At 45.7% G+C, this 27,196-nt stretch overlaps 1 protein-coding gene across 2 annotated transcripts; it reads right to left on the bottom strand.

Moving 5' to 3' along the window:
* Positions 1 to 1,185: 1,185 nt before the first annotated feature.
* On the bottom strand, positions 1,186 to 26,847 carry Spg21 (SPG21 abhydrolase domain containing, maspardin). 2 transcript variants are annotated; one of them, XM_076925812.1, is made up of 9 exons: positions 26,620 to 26,847; positions 22,515 to 22,601; positions 19,106 to 19,267; positions 14,356 to 14,436; positions 12,291 to 12,436; positions 7,062 to 7,170; positions 5,349 to 5,456; positions 3,671 to 3,811; positions 1,186 to 1,797 (listed from the first exon to the last, which is right to left on the bottom strand). In XM_076925812.1, exons 2-9 carry the CDS (start codon positions 22,575 to 22,577, stop codon positions 1,681 to 1,683), a joined length of 927 nt encoding a protein of 308 aa, XP_076781927.1. In that variant the 5' UTR covers positions 22,578 to 22,601; positions 26,620 to 26,847; the 3' UTR covers positions 1,186 to 1,680. The 2 variants fall into 2 exon arrangements, with proteins under 2 accessions (XP_076781927.1, XP_076781928.1); XM_076925813.1 differs by lacking the exon at positions 26,620 to 26,847 and adding an exon at positions 24,969 to 25,079 and having other exon boundaries at positions 1,530 to 1,797.
* Between the last annotated feature and the right edge of the window lie 349 nt (positions 26,848 to 27,196).

Here is a 27,196-nt window from a genome sequence, read left to right as displayed (position 1 = left end):
TCTTCCTGCTTCTGCTGTGCTAAGGATTAAAGGTATGCACTACCATGCCCACTTACTTAAAGTTTACTATGTGTGTGAGCATGTACACGTGACAGCACACATGTGCAAGGCAGAAGACAATTTGCAGATATGGTTCTCTTCTTCCACTGTGGGTTCTGGGGCTTGAAGTCAGGTCTCGGGCTGGTGTGAGAAGGGATTTTGCCTGCTGAACCGTCTTGCTGGCCTAAGATCTTTGCTTTCTGTGATTATAGTTAAGGTGTTTTTTCCAGCTTTATATCGATAACTTCCCATAACTTAATTTTTTTCAAAATGTTAATTATAGCTTTCTACTATGTATGACTCTTATAAACTTTCTAATATGTAGACTGAATAAAATCTTACATATACAGATATTTCAACCTTTATTATCAAATAACTTGTTACTATATACACACCTGTATACACATGGGTGTATACACCTGCGTATGTGTGGGCAGTGGCCCAGGATGCCCTGCAGCTAGTGTTGAAGTTATAAGCTGTGTGGAAACTCCTGACATTGTATATGGGCACTGGGCTATCTGAGGTTACAGGCCTGTGTGGACACTCTTGACATTGTACATAGGCACTGGGCTATCTCAAGTCTTCATGCTTGTCCAGCATGCACTTCTATTCACTGAGCCATCTCCCCAGCTTCTCAAATACCCTATCTTATCTCTTGAAAGTACATACAGAAATGCTACAGTATCTAAAAGGCTTTATATTTATAGTCCGTCATCCAGGGTAGGAAGGAATGTGGAAAAGTGAGGAAAACAGACAAGGCTATCTGCAGGCTGGAAGTTTTTTAAGATCAAGAGCAGGAGACAGCTTATTTTTCCCGTATGTATTAAAACATTTCTATCAGGCGTCAGGTGATCTTTCAGGATAACATATATAATCCTAGCACTTGGGAGGTGAAGGCAGAGGATAAGCTCTAAGCTAGCCTTGACACATGAGTTCAAGGCCAGCCTAGCCTAAATCGGACCCTATCTCTTTTTGACAAACCCCATCAGTGAGAGAGATGAAAAGAAAATCTCGTGGCATACAGCAGCAGGCGGCAGGTAACAGGCAGCCGTGCTGCAGCCAGAGTGAAGGAGTGGTCACCCAGTGTCACGCAGCACTGGCCAGCAGCCCAGAGGGGCAGCAACACCGATCACAGGAGCCGCTCACTGAAATTCAATTTTTATTCCAAATGTAATGTCTAGAAATACAATAGCTAATACTCAAAATGCTGTGCTCAACTGGGAACTAAAAAGCTGATGTGTGGGGAGTGGCCAGCAGCTGCCAGCCTTGGCACTCTGGTTATGCCCAAGAACCGATAAAAATGACCGGTGCTCCTCTTCCAACCTGGAGGTGCAGCAGTTACAGAAAGCAGGAAGAGAGAAAACGCCATGTGATCCCAAGCCTTCGAGATGAACACACAGCGTGGAGAAGACTTTTGGTAGCAAAATTTCCACAATTCTTAAAATGGGAGTCTTCAAAAGTTCTTCAAATTCAAAAGTTTAAAACAAATGTGGAAAGGGGACAGTCACACTGGCTTAGAAGAGCTGACGCCTGTCATGAGACTGACAATCAGTCCTACTTCCAGAACAGTGAGGACCAGCGTGCCCGGCGACCCTGAACTGATTGTGTACGAGCAGGGTGGCTCGGCGTCTCGAGCCCCATCTATGGCTCCTCCTGGCTGAGGCCGAGGCGGCCTTTCTGCACCTCCAGCTCCTCTGCACTGACCACTGACGGGTCGATGGCGGCGTATTTGGTTCCGTGGAACTGCAGCAAATGTATCTGGAAAAGTGCAGGTTATGTACAAGTCAGAGAGAAGCAGTGGGAGGTGACTGTCACCTCCTCTGTGTAGTTTCCTGGCACTGAACTGGGTTATTGGGCTTGGTGGCCGTTCTTTTACTCACTGAACCATCACTGGCAACCACCGTGTCTTTAGAGGTAGTCTCTCAGTGGCATCAAGCTTGGCAAGCAGGATGGGCAGCTGGCTAGCCAGACCCAGGGTCTGCTTGTTTGTCCCTCCCCAGGGCTATGCCACCACACCTGCTTTTTTAAACCTGGATTGTCGACTGGGCTCAGGCCCTCCTTGTCACATAGCAAACACTTTATCACCGAAATCTCCCCAACCCAGCACCTTCACTTTGCAATGACTGTATTACAGAGCTTGCTATTAACAAGCATGGCAGGAGAGCATAAAGTTTCCGTAAAATTACACACTAGAGAAAGCCAGCAAAGAAACCAGTATGGGTCTCACGATGTAGCTCAGACCAGCCTTGAACTTACAGCAACCCTGTGATGGCCTCCAAGGGCTAAATTACAAGTATTCACTGCTCTGCTGAGCAAAGAATCAGCAGGACCATTGACCTCTGTTTTGTTGTTTTGTGTTTTTAAGCAGGTTTTCCTGCCAAGCCTTCATGGATATCACCCCCCACCCATGTACATAACTCCCATGTTTCGTGTAATATGTACATTTGTGGGCACGTGTGTATGCACATGTAGAGGCCCAAGGTCGATCACTCTCCATCGTAATCACTGAGGTATCGATCGAATCCAGAGCCCTCTAACATGGCCAATCCTGTTTTAAGAAATGCATACAGGGGGTTTGCCTACACATGTGCCTGTGCATCAGTTCGGTCACATTCATGCAGTGCTGTAGGAGGTCAGAGGTCGGAGGACGACGCTGGATCCCCTGGATCTAGAGTTTCAGTTCTGAGGTGCCAAGTGGGAGCCGGGATCAAACCTAGGTCCTTGGGAAGAGCAACCAGTGCTCTTAGCTGCTGAGCAGTCTCTCCAGCCCCCTGATATGGTTAGTCTCCAGAGCCAGCTTCTCTCAGCAATCCCCAGACTCCACGTTCCCAGACTGGAAGTTCATGCAGGCTACCACGCTCAACAGGCGTTTATGTGACTCTGGAGATCTGAACTACAGTTCTCATGCTTTCGTGCCACAGACCCACCTTTGCTGGCCCTTCATAAACCTCTTTCTTTTCTTTTTAAAAGTTTTATGAGTGTTTTGCTCATGTGTGCCTGATGCCTGTAGAGGCTGAAGAAGGTTTTGGATCTCTTAGAATTGGGGTTACAGATGGTTGTGAGGCATCACGTGCATGTTGGGAATCAAACCTACATCCTGTACAAGAACAGAATGAGCCCTGAATCACCACGCCACCTTGCCGGCCTTTCATAGACAACATAGACGCTGCTCTACCCACGGACGCTCAGTCTTCTGCTACTGTGGCTAATGGCACGGTGGGCGTCTCTGGGCATCGGTTTCTCTATGGTTAGCACTGCCTCCTTAGGATCTACTTCCACGGGAGCGGAGAGCATTAAAGATGGGGCTGACTCACCAAGAAGGCCCCGGATACTTCTCACCACATTATCAAGGCAGCCACTCGTCACCCCACTCTAGTAATCTCTTGAGAGAATGAGGTGGTTTTATTTTTGCCATTAGTGCGTAATCAGATCAAGGAGTCATTTTCTGAGTGTTTCATTTAGATGTGATGTCTTTCCCTGGCTGCATTCCCTGTCTCCAGGAAGCGAGGTGCACCATACTAAGGGCCACTTCCACAGTGTGTGATGCGAGGCTTGCTGTCTAGAGGACCGTTAAGGGAGCACTGCCTTGAGGGTCTCTAAAGCACACGTCCTGGGGTCCAGCTGGACTTACCTGCACATACAGATTGACCTCTGCACTCCTGCACAGGTAGGGGAAATTGCCTCCTGTCTTAAGGTGAGCTCTGCGGGCATCAGGGTACAGTTTATACATTTCCTCCTTGGCTTCTGTTGACAGCGCACTCTGGTCAAACACCTTTGAAAACACACAAGGCTGAAATCTCATGGCATCACAGTACAAAAGTGTCACCCCACGTTCCTGAGTGCCAGAGCAGCCAGGGATTACCTCCTGGTGCTGTTCCTGGTCACGTCTGACTCCAATCCAAGAGGCTGGGCATACAGCTGGGTGTTACAACGCTTGCCTTGCACGTGCAAGGCCCCATCCCCTATACCCATCTGAAAAATAACATTCTCGTTCCAACTTAAGATCTCAGCTATAGACTTTGCTGCCAAATGTCTCTCACCTCTCACATGTGGCTAATTAATGAAATATTAATAGTGAACAATCACTAGAATGCCAATTTCAAAAACAATAAAATCTTGGGGCTGGAGAGACAGCTCAGAGCTAAGAGCACTGGCTGCTCTTCCAGAGGACCCTGGTTAGGGTGCCAGCACCCACATGGCAGCCTACAACTGTCTGTAACTCTAGCTCCAGAAGACAACACCCTCTTCTGGCCCCATAGCCAGATGATGCACTTACACAGGTGCAGGCAAAGCCTCCATATACATGAAGTAAAATAATCTTTTTAAAAAGACAAAAGGCAGGAAGTTCGGACTCTTCTGAGAGGAGGTGTTCTGGCAGCTGGGTGTTCTGGCAGCTGAGCTCACAGATTTTGGGCATCTTTCAGATGTTCTCTGAAGCATGCATACAGAATTTTTTGAAGGCATTTTAAAGATAAGCATATGTATATTTTGTGTGTCTATGCATGCTTATATGTGTGTATGTGGAAGCTAGAAGTCAACCTCAGGTATCATACTTGTTTTTGAAGACAGGGTCTCTCGATGGCCTGGAATGCACTAAGCAGGTTAGACTGGCAGGTCAGCAAACCAGGAACCTGCCTGTCCGCACCTCCCCAAGGCTGGAATTACATGCATGTGCCGCCACGACTGGTGGTTTGTTTGTTTGTTTGTTTTAATGCAGGTTCAGCCATTAAAAGCTGGACTCAAAACCAAAATGTCAGAATGTTAAGTGAACCAGAACCCTAGGCATTAGTGGGGGAAATGTAAAATGATACAGCTATTGGAAAACACTATGTCAATTCCTCAAAAAGTTTAAAGTAGAATTACATGTGTGTCACTATGTGTGGGTAACTGAGGAGGCCAGGACACTGGATCTTCTGGAGCTGGAATTATGGACAGTTGTGAGAAGCCATGTAGGTGCTGGGAACAGAACCTGCATCCTCTACCAGAACAGGAAGTGCTCTCAACTAATGAACAACTATCTCTGCACCCCCAAAATTACAAGATTTAAAAAAGCAAGGACTCAGATCCTTGCTGGCCTAGAACTTGCTATGAATCAGGTTATCTCCACCTTCAGTGTCACCAGCACACCGAGGACAAGGGTGCCTCACTGTTGTGAGCAGAAATCCAGCATGTGCAGTAGGGTGCTGTGGAACTGAAAAGGCCACGGTGTGACAGAAGAAAGAAGTACAGTTAATGTCACCAAATAATTATATCTTGGCTACGTATTTATAACGGCAAGCACCTATATTATTATTTCAAGAGAAGCTTACATCCATGATGGTGACAGGGATGTCCCGGATTTTATGAGGTTCCACGTAGGAATTCTGACAGTTGAGAGTAAGTCTTGAAGCCAGTTCACTTTGACCCAGACTCTCCAGCTGCAGCAGAGAGAGAGAGATACAGGTAAGAGTGTGCGGGAATCTTGTTCTCATTCTCATACACACAGCAGGTCCATAAGTGGCATTGTGCTTGTGATGTTGGGGATGTTTAGGGTGGAAAACTCACCAATGAGAGAACACGATGTATCTGAGAGACTGCGATCCATTGGGGAGTGTTGGGCCTTTTCTGTTGTGGCACCTGAGTCAGGCCCTATAAATGTCATGTGACCATGGCTTCTTTTGGCTACAACCTATACTGCCTGTTTGACTCAAGTGCACCCTAACTTGTGTCCCTCAGCATGTCAGGGGGCCTTCTGCCCCATGGTTGTGAAATGCCAGAGTGCAGACTTGTTTATCACACTGACCTGAATACTGCAGGAGGGAGGTGAGGTGACAACTGACTCTAGGTGGGCATAGCCGCACAGGCCTGCAGCAGCCCGACAGTCAGGAGGTGAGGCCTGAGGCCACAAGATACCTCCTTTCAAGAAACAAAGCCTCTCCCCACCCTAAAGGAGCCAGGTTCTCAGAGGCCCAGCAAGCCCAGATGCACTGTCTAGTGAGGCCTTGGAAGCTCTGTTCTTAGAGACAGTCTGTATATCTAGGTTGGCCTCAAGATGGAGAACCTTCTGCTTCAACCTCCAAAGTACTTGGCTTATAGGCATAATTACCATAACCAAGCTGAAAAAAAATTAACTTTTATTTATTTATTTTTTAAAGATTTATTTATTTTATTTGTATAACCACACTGTAGTAGCTCTCTTCAGACACACCAGAAGAGGGCATCATTGGATCTCATTACAGATGGTTGTGAGCCACCAGGTGGTTGCTGGGAATTGAACTCAGGACCTCTGGAAGAGCAATCAGTGCTCTTAAACACTGAGCCATCTCTCCAGCTCAGGAAAAAAAAAAATCAAGTTTATGCTTAAATTGCGGGCGCCTGTGAGGCCATGTGAGGGTGCTGGATCCCCTGAAGCTAGGATTTCAGGTGGTTGTGAGCTGCTTCACACAGGTTCTGGGAACCCAATTTGAATCTTCTGGAAGGGCAGTTCACGCCCTTAACCATCTCTCCAGCCTATACGCTAGTGCCCTCAGTGACCAGAGCTGTCGGATTTCCCACAGTGGGCGTTACCACCAAAGGTGGTGCTAAGAACCAAACTGTAGAACAACAGTGTTCTTAACCACTGAGCAGTCTCTCTAGCCTCTTAAATTAATTAATTAATTAGTTTGTTTGGTTTTTTGTTTTTTAGACAGGTTTCTCTGTGTAGCCCTGGCTGTCCTGAAACTCACTCTGTAGACCAGGCTGGCCTTTTTTGCTCACAGAGACCTGTCTGCCTCTGCCTCACGAGGGCCAGGTTACTGGGTTTGGTCCCCAGCAAGCATTACTCTACTTTCTAAGCTCCTGTTGGATTTGAATGTACAGCAGCTGCTGGGAGGCACTGGTGGAGCTAAGCCCTCACCAGCAGTGGGGTCTGTCTGAAGTACTGCAGTTAACACCGAGGACTGCTCCACAAAGACCACCCCTACACATCCACAGATGATGGACCTCCTCTTACATGTGCAAGAAAAATCCCAGTAAAAGTGTTCCCGGAGTGTCACGAGCCTTACCCTGTCCACCATGAAATCAATGGCGTCAGCCATCATCGGGTCTACTGGGCCGGAGGAGAAGTTCCCCAGAACTATCTTCTTGAGCATAAATGCTGGCATCAGCCAGAAGCTGTAAAACAAGGACAGAGGCTAGTGACCGACACAGAAATGGACCGTAATCTTCAGCCCCGAGGCTCCATCCCAGCAGGACACCTAGAATCCAGGGGAAGGCTGGACTCCTTTCCCAGCCCAACAGCCAGCCTGCGTTACACAGTGAGTCTGTGGTGTGTGCCTGTGTCATAGGGACATGATGACTGAAAAGGAAAAAAAAATCCCAATTATTCTTCAAGTTGGTTTACAGATAAATGAATGCTTAAATAAAACAGAGCTGATCTTTAAACCAGAGGTCTTCAGTTTACAAGACTTGGGTAAATCTTAGCAGGGACATATCTATCTTGAAGCTATTAGCAGAGGTAAAAATATGTTTGGATCTATTAATAAACAACTTTTCCTAAACTGTGTGCATGTAGAGAAACAGTTTAGTTGCTTTATTCTTGACCTTAACCCAAAAGTAAGGTCACTAAGAGTGAAGATTGGAGTTAGCCTGTAATTCTATATAAGCCAAGACTACAAAAAGAAATTAAGCTGCATTCTGTTGAAAACATTCTAAAATCATATTATATTTTGCTGAAAAAATTGTCTAAATTTAGATTATTTCTGTAAAGTTTGTTTTAAAATATAATTTTGTTGTTACTGTTTTGATTTGAGACTATATAGCCTGGCTGGGCTGGAACTTGCTATACAGACCAGGCTGGCCTTGATTCTTGCTGCACAACTAAAGGCGTGCACCAGAACACATGTCCCGATGATCTGTATGTCAAGGAAAGAAGCAGGAAACAGGAGAAACCCGAGGAAGGGCACAAGTATGAAGTAAGCACGAAGACATTTTGTAGTGAGCAAAGTTAAAAACAGCATTTGTTTGGGATAATAATTTTTTTTGGCCTAAAGTAGAATGGTTAGATTGCTCCAAATGATACAAGAAAGGAAACACCAGAGCAAGTAACAGAAAGCTTGTGAAGGAGAACTCACATGAGTTAGATCAAGGAAGCTGGGCAGCCGGGCCAGCTTCTCCTCAGACCAGGCCTGTGGAGGTCTTTGGGTGTTGGACATTTTACAACATGGCTTGCTTAACTGACAGAATTATAATCTTCCCCACAGAAAGACTTCCTCCCAAGGAGTAATTCACTCTGTCTTTGCAGTGCACATGCCGCTCCCGGGAGATGAAGGAGCACTGACTGACCAGGCGAGGCAGGAGGGACACAAGTAGATCCCCATCGTCTAATAGAGCCACCCCAATGATGAGACTGCACTGGGATACAACCGATGGGAAGGCCTTCCCGGGAGCGTTACTGACGTGTACTGTCAGGCTTCAGGAAGTGGTGAAAGGCTACCCAAACAAGAGACTCAATACAACTGGGAGCTACAATAAAACGCCACAGACCCGTTCAGTTCCTAGAGAGGACACAGCAGTGCTGACCAGGAGGTGACACAACATGTGGCATGAGCATGACATTTAAGAGCAGAGTAAGGGCTATGATGTGGCTCGGTTGGTAGAGTGCTTGCCCAGCATGCAAACAGCCTTGGGTTCAAGCCCCAAGACTGCATAAACTGGGTAGGGCGGTCCACACTTGTAATTCTAGCACTGGAGAATTAGGACTTCTAGGTCACACCCAGACAGTTGGAAGCCAGCCTAGAAAACATGGAACCTGTCTCAAAACAAAAACGCAACAAAGCAGGGCAGAGGAGATGGCTCAAAGGGTAGAGTGCTTGCCCTACAAGCACGAGGGCTGGAGTTCACATTGGTAGTGCCTGAGTAATGCCGGGAGCCTGTGGGAGGTCAGGGCAGGGGATCCCAGGGCAAGATGGCCACTACAATAGCTACTGTAGACTGCGCCTCAGTGTGAGACAGACAGCGATGGTGGAAGATACTGAATGCCAATCTCTGCCTCCAAACACAGGACACCCCCCATCCCAAAAGCAGAAGAGAAATCCATAAAGGACTGAGGGAGTGTTTCGTACAAACCTGTTCTGGGGGAGGTGGTGTAACACTTACGGTGTTTAATAATACACAGTAACTGTGGGAGGGGGAGCCTCCTTGCTGGCTGCTTCCTTAGACTGGAGGAAAAGGTCTCTCCAAACACTAAGGTGCCTGAGGCGGTGGAGGAACAGAATGAGGGGCTCTCATGGGAAGGTACAGAGACAGGAAGAAGGGACTGGGAGGTTCGAAGACACAGAAAGACTCAAAGAACTTCACACTACACAAACTGCCCCATAGGAGTCCTGGGTCAATCTGACAGCCAACAGTGACTTGATTTCCTGCTGGAAACCAGTACTATTTGTTCAGAACTGAAATATTAGGTAGCCCGAACAAAAAACACTCTACAGGCTGCCCTCCTGAGGAGAGTCTTGGGGAATGCAGAGGACAGACTTTTGTAACCTTTAAAATGCTATTCTGGAATTCAGCCAAGCACAGTGTCTTATACGTGCTGAAGTAGCTATTTCCCTTCAGGGACAAGATTGCCTACCTATCCCACACGCTCAAGTAACCTTCCCACCAGGACGACTCAGCACCAAGGCCCAGCGGAACAACCTGAAGTCACCAGGCAGGAACAACAGCCGGGGATGGGGGCAGACAGGGTTCACACAAGACAAAGTTCCTCATTACGTCACCGTTGGCGAGAAGAAGAGACAAAGCCTCGTGCCTTTTTGTAACTAGACTTCTTCATTTTATATGTAAGTGGTTTACGTGTATGTATGTCTGTGTACCACATGCTTGCTTGGTGCCCATTAATATAAGATGTATTAGCTGGGCACAATGGAATGAGCCTTTAATCCCAGCACTTGGGAGGAAGAAGCTGGCAGATGTTTGAGTTTATATTAAAAAAAAAAAGATAAAATCTGAGATCTATATAAAAAAAGTATATATATATATATATATATATAATAAAATATATATAATAAAATATATATATAATAAAATATATAATAAAATATAAATATATATTTATATAATAAGATCCTGCCAGACTCTACATTAACATCAGTATTCAAAAAACACCTTCAACTGAGTATCAAGGTCTGAGGGAAATAAGACTTGTTGAAAATCTGCACTCCTAAAGCCTTCACTCTGGAGACAACTACTGCTCTTGGGAGATTACGGGAGCCCTTTTCACAGTTTCAGGAGAAAACAATCCCAAGAACTATTTGCACATACGTTAAGTATCTGCTCAACAGAGCTTTGCCAAGACAGAAGTGACTGAATTATTTAGCCAACTGTAGACACACACACAACTCACTCACTGATGGTCTGCTTTGTCCTAACGCAGTGGTTCTCAGCCTTCCTAATGCCACCAGCCTTTAACACAGTGCCTGGTGTTGTGGGGGCCCCACCTCCAATAAATGAAGTTATTTTCATTTCTACTTCACAACTGTAATTTTGCTACTGTATGGATTATGATCTAAATATTTTTTGAGATAAAAGGTTTGCCAAAGGGACCGTGACCCACAGGTTGAGAACTGCTGAACGGCCTTTAGTCAAGGACACATTTGCTGATTTAAACAAGTCCAGGCAGCTCTGGGGTAAATTGACATTTTTTGTTTTCTTCCTTTGCAGAATTTGGAGTCCAAGTCATGGGTTTAAGGCAAAACCTCTGTATGAGGCTTTTGTTTCTGTGGTTTGAGACAGTCTCCTGTCTTGTAGCTATGACCAGCCTCAGACGCCTGACAGTTTCTCCTCCAGTTTTCTCAGAGCTGGAACGGCAAGTTCATGTCACCACAGCTTGCTTCTACCATGAGGCTTTTAAGTGACATTAAAATCTGGAAAGAATTAAGTCTTGAGGGCCGCGGCTGTAGCTCATTGTCTGAATACTTGCTGGCAGGCACCAAAGCCTTGGGACAACCTCTGTGTATGTCCCCTCCTTAATAAAAGGAGGACGAGGAAACTGTGCAGCCATTCTACTGGGCAGTCCCAGTGTGAGGCATGAGTCACCTCTGCACTGAATCGCACCACTCTGCTCCCAAATGGTGTCTCTGACACCACCCTCCCAAGAATTACTGTCTACAGACCACCGAACTAGTCATTCACTCAGCTCTCTGGGCCTCGATCATCAAGCTTTGCTGGGCACATGGAAGGGATGTAAAGTGAGTAAGTTTAAAAAAAAAAAAAAAAAAAAAGCATTACAAGAAACCCAGAGACAGAGCAATGGCTCAGGAGACACGAAATGTCGTCGTCTAGGATGTTAGCCTTAGTCAAGGAAAAGCGGGTTGTTACTATCTTGCAGTTACTAGTGGGTGCTCAAAGCATCGCTAGGTGACCATAATCTACTGTTATGGCTACCGGAAGGGATAACCCAGTAAGAGGAAAGCCGGTTTATAGAGCAGAGGGGAAGGCTACTGGGGTTGTTCACAACTCAGTTCTAATTAGATCTCTGGTTCCTCAAATTGATTTATCTCAATATAAACCTTCACATATTGATAAGAAAAGAAAGACCTAAGGAACTCGACTGCTTTGTGTGTGATACACGCCAGAGGGCACAGCTGTCTTCCTGTATCACCCTTTGCCTTATTCTCTTGAAACAATCTCGTACTGTTTTTAGGTTAGGCTGTCTGGCTAGCAATCATTCTGTCTCCACCCCTACCCGACCCAGCACTGGGGTTACAACCTCAAACATCAGGACTCATACCTGAGGTGTCCTGACATGGCTCGTACTCACACAAGCAAAGATCAAAAACAAAATGTTAAATAAAATCAAAGAGAGGGTGGTTGAGGGGAACCTGGAACCTTACTGGTTGCCCCTAAAGCAATTCTTTCTGAAGAACAGGACATCAAGTGTCAAGATCACATCATTATGAACTAAATGTTCTTGTCTTTCCACTGGTGATCACCCCTCAGGGCACTAACCCAGAAAGGAAGGAAAGCAAGGGTAGGAAGATTTATCTCAGGGCATGACAGAATGTTGGGGAAACCCACATGAAAGTGTGTCGATTTAGAGAACTGATCTTACAAGGATAGGACAAGACAACATGTGTTACTGTAGCAACAACATCTGTCACTGTAGCATGACGGCAGGCCCAACCCACACTGAGTAAAGCGTTGAACATGGAGTTTACACCATTCTTTTCTTGTTCACCTCTTATTCTCGCTGCATCAAAGCTCCCCCAAAGCCAACATTTAAAGATGTACACCCTTACCTGTTTGCAGTCCACGTCTGGTTGAAGATAGACGTGTCACTGAAGGCATTGCACAGGATGAGGGAGTGCACTCTGGGAGACTTGTGAGTGTACTCAGCAAATTTCTGAGCCAGAAAGCCTCCCAAAGATGCCCCAAACAGATGGACCTAATTATAAACAAACACAAGGCAGATTCTAAGACACCGAGTTGCTTCAACCGTTGTTAATCGCAGAGTACGTCATCACTACCCAGCAGGCTCAGAAATCTGCAGCAGTTATAAATTTAACAAATATTTTATTTAAATAAATGTATCTACCCCATCAAGAAAACAATGACTCAGCAGTTAAACAGTGCTTGCTGCAGTCATGAGGACCAGGGCTTAGATCCCAACAGCTATGTGAGAGGCTGGTGTTCAGAACACGCCTGTAGTCCCAGACCCTGCCTCAGAGGAATAGGTGGAGAGTGAGAGAAACACGTAATATCCTCTGCCGACCTCTGAAGTACATGCATCTATGCATACACTCACACAAGTAAGTCTAAAGCGAACAAACAACCCCCCCCCCCCGAAAAAACATCTGGGTACGATTGTGGGGGGTGGAGGTGAATGAGTGGGTACCACTGCCGTGAGTACGTCCATGCCAAGGACCCATGGAACAGCAAAGCCTCCCTCTGGACTAAATATAAGTGTTGATGAGAAACTGATGTTCAGCTAAAGCCGGTGTTTTATCTGCCACACAGCCCTCCTCGGGGATGACTGCTTCCCTCAGCTTCCCACTTCCTTGTTCAGCTGTATAATAGCAGATAATTTTTTAAAACTGCCGCCTTGCTCAGTGGTATACAATAAATTCACTGACAAACTGCTGGTGCATCTCCATCAGAGCCCCGCTTTTCTGTACACAAGTCTGACCTCCCTTCATTCCCTTGTCACCCATCAGGTTTCTAGGATCCAGCTACATGGGTCTCGGAGAGTGATGGCTCATACCTCTAACTCTCCAGCATTTGGGAGGTTTAAGATCCAGAGTTCAAGAACATGGTTGGCAGCGGGGCGGTGGTGGCGCACACCTTTAATCCCAGCACTTGGGAAGCAGAGACAGGCGGATTTCTGAGTTCGAGGCCAGCCTGGTCTACAGAGTGAGTTCCAGGACAGCCAGGGCTACACAGAGAAACCCTGTCTCAAAAAACAAAACAAAACAAAACAACCCCCCCAACAAAAAAACAAAAAAACAAAAAAAAAAAAAAAAAAAAAGAAAAGAAAAGAAAAGAAAAAAGAACATGGTTGGCTACATAGTGAGCTTGAGGCCAGCCTGGGCTACACGAGACCATCTCACATAAAACAAAACAAATGTTAAACACGCAGGGCTGTCTCTTCAAAGGCAGAGAGAGATAACCCGTTTTCCACCCAGAAGGCTGGAAGGCCCACTGACCTCTGTGTTATCTGTATGACCATACCAGACCCTGAAGATGTCACATGTAGTCCATCTATAGAATCCATCTTTACGGAAGATGTCACAGGTACTTTATGAAGAGTTTTGATGTAGTCACTCCTTAAGCCTTATTGGGCACACAGGGTGAGTTCATTATCCCCACAAATTTTTTTTTTTTTAAATCGTGCTGTGCTTAGATATGCCTAAAATCAGTGTAAGACTCTTCAGTGGCTACTGAGTTGTGCTGACCCACCTGCCTTCTTATTCTACTCAGACTGTTATTCCGCTGGCCTTGGGAGTCGCAGAAACCCTCCACATCTGGTGCTAACGTACAACTGACACCACAACAACCTACAGCAACAGATCCTCATCTGTCGCGTGGTCCCTGGGATGGCTTGGTGGCAAGTGCCTTTACCACCCCATTGGCCCAATAAATTTTCTTTTTGGAAAGGCGGGGGAAAAAATGCTCCAGAGTTGACAGTGTTGACATCTACAACTTTATCTGGAAATTTAAAACATGTGACTGTCTACTTTAAAATGGGACATTGTGTGGTATGTGAATTCTATCACAATGAAGCTATTATTAAAAAAAAATAAGAAACCTTAGCCTTTACAGGATTCACACTTCAATCACATTCTGAGTCATTCGTTCACTACTCACTTTATCCAACTGTAAGTGGTCTAAAAGTTTTCTGAATCCATCACAGAATTCAAGATGGTCCCAATAAACTGGATACTGCAACTGAAATAAAAATTTTAATTTATGTTAAACATTTTAAATGTTCCTCATATTTGAATAGTTCAGGAATCACATAAGATTTCCTATTGTCCAAAACTTGTTTCTCATTCTAAGTCTGTGAAAATAACATTTAAAAATTTTTTTATTTCTTAAAGATTTATCTTGCCAGGTGGTGGCGCACGCCTTTAATCCCAGCACTTGGGAGGCAGAGGCAGGCGGATTTCTGAGTTCGAGGCCAGCCTGGTCTACAGAGTGAGTTCCAGGACAGCCAGGGCTATCTATACAAACAAACTCTGTCACAAAACAAAAAAGACCAAACCAAACCAAAATCTTCATTTATGTGTTTGAAAGCCATATGCATGTGGGTGCCAACGGAGCCCAGAAGAGGCTTCAGGTCCCCTGGTGCTGCAGTTTTGGATGGGTGTGAGCCGCCATGTTGTTTCTGACAATGAAACCTGGGTCCTCTGGAAGAGCAGTCAGTGCTCTTAACCACTGAGCCATCAATGCAGCTCCACACAACAGTTTCAATCCGCATCAATTTCCTTTCTGAAGACTCTGAGGGTCAAGAGCAGCTACTGCAGAGGTCGGCCCAGGTAAAGACAGCCGACTTCATTCTGAATAGAGACTATGAGGCTCAAACAGCCAGGAGAATCGGAAATAAAAATCCTTTCTCAAGAAGACACTCCCACCCCTTCTTTAGTATCATTTAGGGAATTGCTCAATAAAATGGTCCTTTGCAATTTTCTTAAGTCTTTCTGATTTCCTGCACTTTCACTTACAACGAAAACAAAGTATGGCAGCTGACCCTAAGAAGCCTGCCTGTTAGTGTCACCAGCAAGGACAGCGTAAGCGACAAGTTCATTTCCAGGGACTGAGACTTTTCTCCGAAGAATTTCTCCATGTGTGTGTCTTGTGTGTCTGTATCTCTGTCTCTCTCTCTCTCTGTGTCTCTTTGTGCATGTGGTCTTGTGTGTGTGTGAGGGTATGTGGGTGTGGGTGTGTGAGGGTGTGTCTTGTGTGTGTGTGTGTGGTGCTAGGGATAGAATTTGGTGCCTGTGTGTGTTCAAGCAAGCTCTCTTTATCTCTCTACATGAAACATCTATCTTCATCCTCCTCATTAAAAAAAAAAAAGTATCTCTCTATATACCTACCTGGCAGTCTCATTTTGTTGTTTTAACCCCTCAGATATATATTGTCATTGAAGAAAAGTCACTGGGATAGATACCTCTGTAGATTTGATATATTTTATTATAAAATTCTATTTGTGGATAAGGCTTCTGGAGTAGGATGTAGATGTTACCATAAAAGGAAAGGGAACGTATTTAATAAGGTTGTAATTTGAAAGTCTTCACACTAAGCTAAAGGCACGGCTCAGTGGTAGACCATGCGCTCAGAATACATAGGCTCTGAATTTAATCCCTAAGACCAAACCAAACAAAACAAAATCAATGCCACATGCTGGCGATAAAGCCGTACACAATGTCATGCTGCCCCGCCCCCACTCCCAATTAAATCGAGGTAAAGCTGAGCAAATCGGAATAAAATCAGTAGACTTTGATTAACATCCTGCTGGGCTGGAGAGGCGGCTTAGTGGTTAAGAGCACTTGCTGTTCTTTCAGAGAACCCAAATTTGGTTTCCAACAGTCACACTGTCAGCTCACAATTGACACAAAGACACATGAGACACACACAGACACACACACACACAGACAACATACACAGAGAGACATACAGACACACAGACATGCAGAGAGAGAGACACACACACACACACACACAGAGAGACACACACATACACACACACACACACACACACACAGAGACAGACAACATACACAGAGAGACATACAGACACACAGACATGCAGAGAGACACACACATGGAAAAATTCTTAGGAGAAAAGTCTCAGTCCCTGGAAATGAGGTTGTCATTTATGAGCCCAGTTACTGATACTCCTCTGATAGGCTGTGCTTGCTCATTCTTGTGTTCTCTCTCTCTCTCTCTCTCTCTCTCTCTCTCTCTAAATAATAAATCTTAAAAAAATAAATTTAATAGCATCAAATTTACATTAACATCACAGAAGACAGAAATTATTAACATGGGCTTGCATGGAGGAACATGCAGCAAACTATAATATATGAAATATATGAATATAAGAAAACTACAAATACCACTCTGTGGCTGTTAATGAGAAATTTGTTTAAAATCAAGTGGGCTAGGGATGTGGCTTAGTGACTCAAGTCCATGGCGCACAAGCATGAAGACCCAGGTTTGGACTCTCAGCACCCAGGTAAAAACTGGTAGGTGGTGTGTGTCTGTAACTCCAGTGCTGGGTTTTTTTTTTTTTTTTTTTGGGGGGGGGGGGGGAGGGGACCAGATCCCCAAAATTCACTGGCTAATCTATCTGAATCATGAGTTCCAGGTTTGGTAAAAGACTATCTTAAAATATAGGGTAGCGTGGTTAGCAAGATGGCTCAGCAGGTGAAGGTGCTTGCCTTGTACAGCGAGGGTTTTGTCTACCGAGCTAACTTGCCAGCCTGCTAACCTATCAACTATTGACAGTTTTGAATATACTACTGACTTTTTCTGCATCCACCCTACAGCTAAAAAAAAAAAAAAAAAAAAAAAAAAAAATGGGGTCATGAGGCTGGAGAAATGGCTCAGCAGGTAGAGGACTACCAAGCCTGAAGACTGGTGTTTGATCCCTGGGATCCACATGGTAGGAATACAGAAATGACTCTTGCAAGTTGTCCTGTCCACACAACAGACAGACAGACTAACTCGTAATTTTAAAAAGAACCTTGCAGGGTGCTGTGACACACACCTTGGATTCCAGCACTGAGGCAGGTGGATCTCTGTGAGTTTGAGGTCAGCTTGGTCCCAAGATCCAGAATAACCAGGGCTACAGAGAACTTTTCTCAAAAAAATTTTAAAAAATTTAAAAAGCTGGGTTTGGTGGCACACACCTTTCATCCCAGCTCTCAGGAGGCAGAGGCAGGTAGATCTGACTTTGAGATCAGCCTGGTCTACAGAGTAAGTTCCAGGCGGCCAGGGCTACACAGAGAAAACCAGTCTTGAAAAACCAAAGACCAAAGGAGGGGACAGATGGAAAAACAAACACCAAACCGAAACAGAAAATCAGACAGAGCCAAGGCCTCTGAGACCTGCCAGTCTGAGGAGGAAGCCCCGTCAGGATTTGCTTTCTAGAGGGCAGATTCCTGAAGGCAGCTCAGGTTCCACCCATGGCTGTGGAGGGCTGGGGCACTCACTCTCCTGGAGTGCTGTGTGTGAAGGATTACTGAACACCCAGGACACCCGTGGCCGCAGAGACTAACACCATCTGATGAAGCCAGAGAAAAGGCCTGGAGGCAGTGGTGATGCCAACTGTTCTCCCAAGAAAAGGGCTGTCAGGAGAAAGAGGACTCGGACTTGTCTGCTGGGACCTCTGAGGTGAAACCCAATCACTGCCTGCCAACTCTGAAGACTGTAGGCTCACCCAGAGGCCTCTGGGAATGGCCATGAGGGGTTATCTACATGAGGCTGAGGTAGGAAGACCTTACCTGATCGTGTGTAGCACCAGTCCATGGACTGGGGTCACAGACTGAACACAGAAAGGAGAAAGCGAACCGAGCACCCACATTCTCTCTCTGCCTCCAACTGCCTCAAGCCCCTGCAGCTGTGACATGTCTTCCATGATGCCCTTGAACTGTGAGCCAAATGAACTCGCCCCTCCTTACACTGCTTCTGGCAGGTGTTCTGTCCCTGCAACATGCAAAGTAACTAATTCCCCTCCCAACACAAGACTGTGACTGGCATGGATTACAACAGCCGTCCACAGGGAGTGGGGGACGTAACACTGCAGGTCCCGGAAGCCACTGCAGCTATATAACGATGAAGACAGGTGTTCCCTGTGAATTCTCACATGTACAAGCTTTTGTTGTACAAACCTTGTTCCTTCATTTAAAACTATTGCTTAAATAAAACTGGCTACAGCCAATTACTGGAGGAATTAGAGGTAGGTTTTGAGTTACCCAGTTGTGGGTAGAGAAGAAGAGGGGAGAGACCATGAGAAGAAGGTGCCATGAGGAGAGGTGCCATGAGCACATGGCAAGGAGAAACAGCAAGAATTTGGGGTACACCACTGTAGAGGAAGCCAGACCAGCAGTTACAAAAGTAGATTAGGGGTTACCCTCCCAGTAACTGTCAAAGCCAAATAAAATCACCATAGTGGAGTCTCATTTGTTTTTAAGCTGGTCGGGAGCTTAAATTGGATGCACTACAAACCTTTATCACAAGCCACAGAAACCTTCCTATAAACACCCCCACTCTTAAAGAAATGCAGAAGGACAGTGGGACACTAGATCAAGCCCTAAGCCTGTTAAGAAATACTCAGAAATACAAAGCCTTTTTCGATGATTCCTTGAGGATACCAGAGCAGGGCACAGAGCTTAGTGGTATGGAGCCACTAACGGTAAGTGTACACTTAGCGGCATGGGGCTCTCTCAGCCATGGGTTGGATGCACCACATCCAAGACAACTAAAGGGCTTCAAGACTGAGAAGTAAAACAGGAAAATATAATCTTACTTCAAATAAAAAAGTTCCCATTACTATAGTCAGCCAGAAACAGAAGGCCAGGAACCTGAGATTCAGTGCTGAAGCAGCCATACTTACAGCTATAACACGGTAACCCCATCCAGTCAAAGCCAAAATCTGCTGGAAAAACACATCTGCAGTTCCGCTGACAGGAGGAAGAAAGATGAGGGGACACCTGATGTTTCTGGGGCCAGCATCATAGAGTGACCAGATTTTACTGTCATCGTCATCCACGATTATCTGGAGGGAAGATTGAAATGGGGAAAGAAATGACTGTCTCGTGACTGGGGTTTGAAGGTGCTGGTTTATAACAGTCACCGGCAATTGTGATAAACCTGTCCTGTTTGTTACAGGACAATATGGAGATGGCAGACGAGTGTCCACAATAACCTGCTCTGGCTTCCTTTTCCTTAGTGCAATTTATAAACTTCCAAAGAACAGATTCTTTTTTCTCTCTCTCTTTTCTTTTGTGTAAACCTTTTTAAAATATTGGATATTTTCTTTATTTACATTTCAATTGTTTTCCCCTTTCCAGGTTTCCCCTTCAGAAACCCCCTATCCCATCCTCCCTCCCCTTCAAAGAACAGATTCTTTTTTTTTTTTTTTTTTTTTTTTTTGTTTTTTCGAGACAGGGTTTCTCTGTGTAGCCCTGGCTGTCCTGGAACTCATTCTGTAGACCAGGCTGGCCTCGAACTCAGAAATCCGCCTGCCTCTGCCTCCCAAGTGCTGGGATTAAAGGCGTGTGCCACCACTGCCTGGCCAAAGAACAGATTCTTAACTGTTTAACTGTTCTGTTTTTAACTGGACTGTCTATGAAGTCTGTTTTATCTATCAGTAAACAGTAAACTCTGCATGGTGTTTTATATTTTCCGTGACGGTGTATGTGTGTGTATGCGTGTATGCGTGTATGCGTGCATGCGTGTGCATGTGTGTACACATAAGAGCAGTTTGCAGTCATCCCTGAATGCTGGCCCAGAGGACTGGCTGGGGTCAACAGGGTCAGAGACTGAACAGGGCAGGCAAGGAGGAACTGAGAATTTGGCTATGGGGAGAGCTAGGCAGACCCCAGATGCTTCAGGATCCAATGAGGTGCAAATGTGAGTGAGGAGGGTATTTCAATGACAGATGAAGGACCAGGTAAGTGTATGTGTACGTCACTGGCTCAGGAAATGCTTTAAACCATTCACCTGAGGATGGGACATGGGAGAAAGTAGACTGTTTTTTAGGAATGGGACGTGGAGGAGGTTGTCAGAACCCTTTGTCATTTAGTGTTCTTAGCCTGACAGGGAAGAAAAAACATAAATCGAGGCAAGTCGAGTGCTTCACACAAACTTGACACAGGCTAGTTATTGTTACATTTCACTGCACCAACACTCGTCAGTTCAAATCAATAGTTATCTTTTTTCCCTGAGTGTTCCTAGCTAGCAGGACTGTGCACTCCACAATGTCCCTCAGTGGGTAGCAATCGACTAACCACGGTCACTGGTGTCACCAAGAGCTGACAAATGAGGCAAGGCAAAGTCCAGGGAATCCGAGTCGTTTCTGCTGGGCCTTCCCGACAGAGGAAAACATGTGTCTCATGTTTGTGACCCTTCTACTGCGCCATTTGTTTTGATTCCTATGTATCTTTCCCCCGTGATTATGGTTTTTTTAAAATTTTTTTTAAAAAGCAAACAACCAAACCCAAGGACCTCTACAGCCTACACAACAAACCCCAAGTCTTGTAAAATCCTAAGAAACAAATAAGAAAGAAAATCTTAAGAAAGCATACATCTCAATCTCCTAGAGATTTGCTTCAATAAGTAACTCGGGAGGAAAGTAACACAAATACCGGGTTCTGAAACAGTAGCTTATACACATATATTCTGAGACAGCATGTTCTATGAACTGACTGAGGCATTCTGCACATACACCGTGAATACCGAAGGGTATTCAACTTCCTCTGAGTTCTCTGAATGCCAGACTCATCAGAACTTTGTCAGAACACAGTATCTGCTTGACACCTTTTGTTTTTGTTTTATTCAAGACAGGGCTTCTCTCTGCAGCCCTGCCTGTCCTGGAACCTGCCCGGCTCAACAACTTGAAACCAAAGCACCATAAATTTTCAAGCAAATTTATCATGAAAAACAAGTGTGGGGAGAGGGATCTATCTAGGAAGTGACTTCTAAGAATATTTAGGTCAATCTGGGGGTCTTGGGGCTGACTGAGGTAGCCAGCTGAGGAACTGCATCTATCAAGAGTTCATGGGAGTTACATGAAAGGCTGAGGGAGAGGGGCCCTGCTTCAATGCTGGTAAGTTTCCTGGGAAGCAAAAGTAAAAGGGCTGACTTTGTAAGCAGCTCCAGTTAGCCTGACTTTGAAACCAGATTACTCTGATTTTTAAGCCAAAGTCTAGTAGGCAATATGATCTCTAATATGCTAGCTAATTCCATAGACCTCAAGTTTCTGGTCCGTAGTTTGACCACACCTGGTCAAACTGTTGAGAGCATTAAGATACCCAGGGAGCTTCCCAACACTGCCAGAGCTATTAGCAGAAAGCCTCTGCCTGGGCAAAAAGAAGCTCATATTTCCATATAAAGTCAGACTTGCACCATACTTTCTCAGCTATCTGTTTTGCTAAAATGACTGTAACAGACAACACTGATGATCCTGAAATCACAGCATCTGGTACCCCTGCAGGGCATCAGCCAAGACCCCCTCTGTGATAGTAAAATGGTCTCTGTCTAGGATTAACATGGGGCTCATAGTCTACATCAAATGTCAACTGAACAGTTGAGGGTTTACATACATCCTAAGCACATGGGCTCCAGAGGCTGACTAGAGTCGAGTTGGGATGTATCTACGGTGTTTGGATGAGAATGGTCCTCACAGGCTCATATATTTGAATGCTTGGTCCTCAGTTGGTGGAACTGTTTGGGGGGGGATTAGGAGGTGTGGCTTTACTGGGGGTGGTGTGTCACTGGGGTTGGGCTTCGAGATTTTAAAAGATTCCCAGTATGTCTTTCATTACCTCAAGCCTGTTGATCAGGAGGCTGCAAGCTCTCAGCTACTGTTCCAGCACCATGCCTGCCTACAATGCTCTCTGCCATGACAGTCACAGACTCTAATTAACTCTCTAAAACTGTAAGGCCCAAATAAACTTTGACACGTTGCCTTGGTCAGGGTTTTAGGGAAGTACTTAAGAGAGCGTCACTGCACAGAGTCCTACGAAGCTTAAGTTTCAGGAACAGAAACAGAAATGACTACACTATCCATATTTTACTACATTATCCGAGGCTCAGTATATAAAAGGAATTACAAGTAAGAAAACCTTTGCACTCCAAAGCTGACTGCATACGACAGGGACTGGGTGAACTTTACACTCTGTGACACCTAGTCACAGTATTTGGCAATAACCTTCACTCTCACACAACACTGAGGCACAGCTTCTAAACCATACACAAGTATCGGCATCTGCGGCTATGAAATGCCGTAAAATTGTACTTACCTTTTTCAGGGGAACGGTACTTCTAAACCAATTATAATCTGGAGAGACTTTGATCTCTCCCATGATGAGCAGAAACACAGGTTAGCCCTGAAATAAAAGCAGATGACAGTTTTGCAGAGAGAATTCTCATCACATCTGATCTCAACGCAAAGGCTGGTCTAGCTGCACCAACAATACTTTAGCCAAAGAAACCAGGGTTGTTGGACTCGTCCATACAGGTTTAAACTAGAGAGGACAACAGGATGAAATCTTTTAGTAGCTCCAAAAGAGGACTCTGGTCTTGCAGAATTAAAGAACCACACTGAGCCGGGCAGTGGTGGCGCACACTTTTAATCCCAGCATTTGGGAGGCAGAGGCAGGTGGATTTCTGAGTTCAAGGCCAGCCTGGTCTACAGAGTGAGTTCCAGGACAGCCAGGGCTACACAGAGAAACCCTGTCTCAACCCCCCCAACCCCCCCCCCCCAAAAAAAAAGAACCACACTGGATACAGAATTCTCTTTTTTACACCATCCTACTTAGGAGACTCTGAACCCTTTTGACAGCACCTGAAGAATCCGTTTTAATAAACTTCCCATGTGCTTATATGGGACATATATGACAAAGGGGTTAGCAAGCTTGTTTTCAAATGATTCACAACATGCCAAAGTGTAACTTTAATTCACATGTAGCTAATACCCAAGAAGGGTGGGAGGGACAAACACCAAACACACCATTCCCACCAATGTGATTAAAAGGTGCATAAGCTGAGACGTAGGTGGTGCTAGGTGGGTGCAGCAGAGTGTTTGCCTGACACGAGCTAAGCCCTGGGTTCAGTCCTCAGTGCGAGAAAGTTACATGGACGTCTCTGAAACACCTGTGATATAAGGTAAATCTGCTGTAACTTACAACAAAATGTTTGTCTCTAGAGAAAAAGGTATGTCTTCTACTTTGGGGGGGGGGGGAGGGTCTGGTTTTTTTATTTGTTGTTTTTTGAGGCAGGGCTTCTCTGTGTAGCCCTGAGCTATCTTAGAACTTGCTGTGTAGACCAAGCTGGCTCAAACTTGGAGATCCACCTGCCGCTACCAACTGCAGGGATTACAGACATTCAGCACTTCTGTGACCTCAGGTTAAGTCAACCACCTCTGAGCTTGCTTCCCTCTGTGGGTTTCTTTGTTTCCCCAAAGCCTAGAATGGTTTGGCAGTCAACCCGCCTGATCTGCTGACTACAGGATGACTAACTCCTGAAGAGACTGAACCAGGCCCTGCAAGAATCCCTCCTAATCAAGGTACCTCCAGGCTGTGAACTGGCTGGCTTTCCTTCTTGGCTCACACAAAGTCATTACAGGAACCTGAAACTAAGGTCCTGGTCCAGGTTCTTTTTGTCAAGAGAGGCACTTCCGCCCACTCACCAGGAAAGACTTACATACTTGCCTTGCATGGTGTTTCCCTACTTCCAGGGCAGGACTAGACTCCCTAGCAGAGTTGGGTTTGAGAGTCCAGGCTGACTTTTTATTTGAATTTTAGAAAAAGCTCGGGACTGGCAAGGGGCAGAGGATTCTAAGTTCAATGAAACACTTCCTCATTCCTTGGACGCCCCCCGCCCCCCGGACCTTTGAGCATCGCACAACTGAACTTCCAGTTAACAGAGGCAGTCTGACGTTAAACTCTAATTACAGTACTGATAGGATACCAGTCTCTTAGCTCAAAGCAAAGGAGATGCTTTAAGAGAGAGTTGTTAAAATTGTAAATTGTTTTAAAACATCAAGTAAATCACCACCAATCTTGTGCTGAAACCACTGTGCACAGATGTGGTTATGAACGCTAAAACAACGAACACAACCCTTTACGAAATCCATTTTATCTAAAATATTAAACATGTTTAAAAATATCTAAGCCATTTAAACTATTTCTTTTGACACATCTTTCACTATTTAAAACTGTTTTGTTTGATAGCTTCGTACATTTAGGTAATACATTTTAGTTCGTTCAACTCTCCTGTCTCTCTTATTTTAAAATGAAACACATACAGTTAATCCTGCAATATTTTACATTAGGACAGCCTTGAAATACCACCACAGCATCTGTACATTTCCAGCTGGAAACATTTTCTAGAATGTCTGCAGGAGGGAATATGAAAAACAGGCTAAAAAACCAGATGTGATGGTACACATCTTTAATCCTAGCCCTCAGGAGGCTGACAGCTAGCCCTCCGTGAGTTCAAGGCCATCCTGGTCTACACAGTGAGCTCCAGGACAGCCAGAGCTATATAGTAAGACCCTGTCTCAAACATACAAAACTAAAACATCAATCAATTTGTTAAAATTTACTTCTAGGATCAACCAACTTACAATAAAAATTATCCACAGTCTTGGAATCAGCTGCCATTCAGAAACCAAACTACCGCACACACACACAGGCAGGCACACCAATAAGTGACCCACTTCTTTCCCACAGCAGCAGAAGGGTAGTCCTTACCAAGTCCTCAGTATAATTCACAAGCCCCTCAGTACTGAACACATTATAACTAATCTTGATGCGTAAGCGATTCCACACAGCTGTGAGGACACTTTTGCAAGGACAGGTGATACTAACACTTGTGCTAGTTTGGTGGTGAGGAAAGCCGAGACAGTTACCAAATGTTACCAAATGTTGCGTATGACCAGCTGACAGCTATGAAGAAAAAAATAACACCCCTCCCACCCATCCCCCACCCCCCAAGCTAAAGCAGCTGTGAAGGGTATGAAACGGAAAGTTTGTTCTAGCTCTCTTTCATCCACTTAAGCCGGATGCTTTTCCAAGTCACAAGAGAAACATGCTTAAAAAAAAAAAATCTGTGGCCCAGAAAGTTAGCTTGAGATCGTGAACCAAACTGGTCAGGATGAAAAAAAGAACATGGGCAGTGAGTTCAGGACAGATTTGATTTCTCATGACTTTGTTTTTTACAAAAGAACAAAAGCACCTGTTCAGGCTGGTGAGGAAAGAGCCAGAGATAAGAAACCAGTCCTCCAGGACGCTAAGGATACCCAGTTCTTTCTGGACCTCGTGTTTGCTGGACAAGTTTGCTAGTTGTGAGCATGTACTTGTCCGTCAGAGTTTCAACGGAACCTGTGGTTCATAGCTGAGGAAACCACCTTTACAAATGTTTAACACACGGTCAGTCACAAATTGCTGGTCCATTAGCTCAACGTGTAGTTGACTTATTTAGGGACAATCTGTGATTGTTAATACAGCCAATAAAAACGTATTAGAACTTGAGAGGCTCTAGGTGACCCAACTACGATTCTCAGTGTTGGAGAATACTAACCATGAGCTTTTTACCATCGGACGACATCTAAGGCCCTGCAGCCGGCTGCTCATTACACAACGTCACCCTTCTCCACACCTGTATGCATTAAACAGCTATCTTTTAGAGATTTCTCCAGTTAAGACTTATCCTTTCTCCAGGAACCTATCCACTTCTCTCTAAATGTCATGAGAGGAGAAGCTGCCTGCACGACATTTCTCTCTTGACACCTCGGTTGCAAGGTCCTGGCGTAAAAGGGTTTTTGAAAATTCACACATCGCTACTAGACGATGTATGAGTTTATAGCATCCTTGCAAAAGGAGAAGCTGGACCACTGCAGATGGAGGCAAGGACACAGCATCAGCACCTAACTTCTAACTCCCTGGGAAAAGAAGTAAAAGGGACAGTCTTTCGCCCTGCTACATTCCTCATGATTCATTAACAGGCCTCACACCTAGTCTGAGGCAGGATCTCCAAAACAACTCTACTCACAGCCCTGAAAAGTTGCCACAGCCTCAGGATGGGCGGCTCGAGAAAATGAGGACGTCTGACTACGGATTTTGTGCACCAATCGCCACAGGGGCCGCCCTGGGTGCCACTAGTTCAGACACAACAACAATCCGCAATGAACCGAGGCTGGACCTTAGACACTCGGGGACACACACACAGGCGGCCCCGCGCGCACACGCACACGCGGAGATCTGGATCACGTGCACGGTCACAAGGACCGGCCCACCCGTGAACTCGGCTCACAAGTCACGCATGCTCGATACACGCCCACCTGCGCCCGCACACGCTCCGCACGCACGCCCACACTCCTGCTTTGCAGGGCCTGCCCCTCACCTGCCGGGGCCGCGCCCGCGTCCCTTTCTTTCCAGCCAGGACGGATCTTCACTCGGGTTTGGGCGCGGCGGATGCAGTCGGCGGGGCGCGGGTGGGCCGGGCGGCTGCAGAGCCGAGGCCCCGCGCGAGCAGCGGGTGGAGGGGGCGCGCGGCCGAGCAGCCTCAGGCCGCCGCCTCCCAGGTCTGGAACGGGTAGCTCCGCGGGCGCGCCTCCAGCTTCCGGGTTCCGAGGAGGCGGGGCCAGATGGCGAGGAAGGGGCGGGGCTCTGGCGGTTACTACGGCGACGGGGCTGGCGGGGGCGGGGTGGGGGGCGGTTCGGAGATGAGGCTCAACCCTAGGTCACTTCTGACCCGAGCGCGGAGGAGGAAGCTCCGGCGGTGAAAGTCTGGGCTGCAGCCCCGGGGATCTGCGGCTGACTTCAGTTTTTAGGCGTCTTTATGCTTTGGGGAGGACACCTTTGGGCTATAGCTTTGGTGAATGGGCCTTGACATAGTCCTTTTAAAAAATTAGTTATATATCAGTTCATTACAATGGCTTAATTAGGACATTTTGATACCTATATACAGAATATTGATC

Source organism: Arvicanthis niloticus, chromosome 26 (assembly GCF_011762505.2).
Source record: "Arvicanthis niloticus isolate mArvNil1 chromosome 26, mArvNil1.pat.X, whole genome shotgun sequence".
In the NCBI taxonomy this organism is placed as follows: Eukaryota; Metazoa; Chordata; class Mammalia; order Rodentia; family Muridae; genus Arvicanthis; species Arvicanthis niloticus.
The sequence above is the reverse complement of the archived record's forward strand: the minus strand, read 5'-3'. Positions and strand labels throughout refer to the sequence as shown.

Coding starts and splice junctions, on each gene's coding strand:
- Spg21 (XM_076925812.1), bottom strand. CDS start 22,577: ATGGGAGAGATCAAAGTCTCTCCAGATTATAATTGGTTTAGAAGTACC. Junction 12,437..14,355: donor ACCACTTACAGTTGGATAAA/GTGAGTAGTGAA, acceptor GTTTATAATTAG/GTCCATCTGTTTGGGGCATC. Junction 7,171..12,290: donor CAGACGTGGACTGCAAACAG/GTAAGGGTGTAC, acceptor CTTGTTTTACAG/CTTCTGGCTGATGCCAGCAT.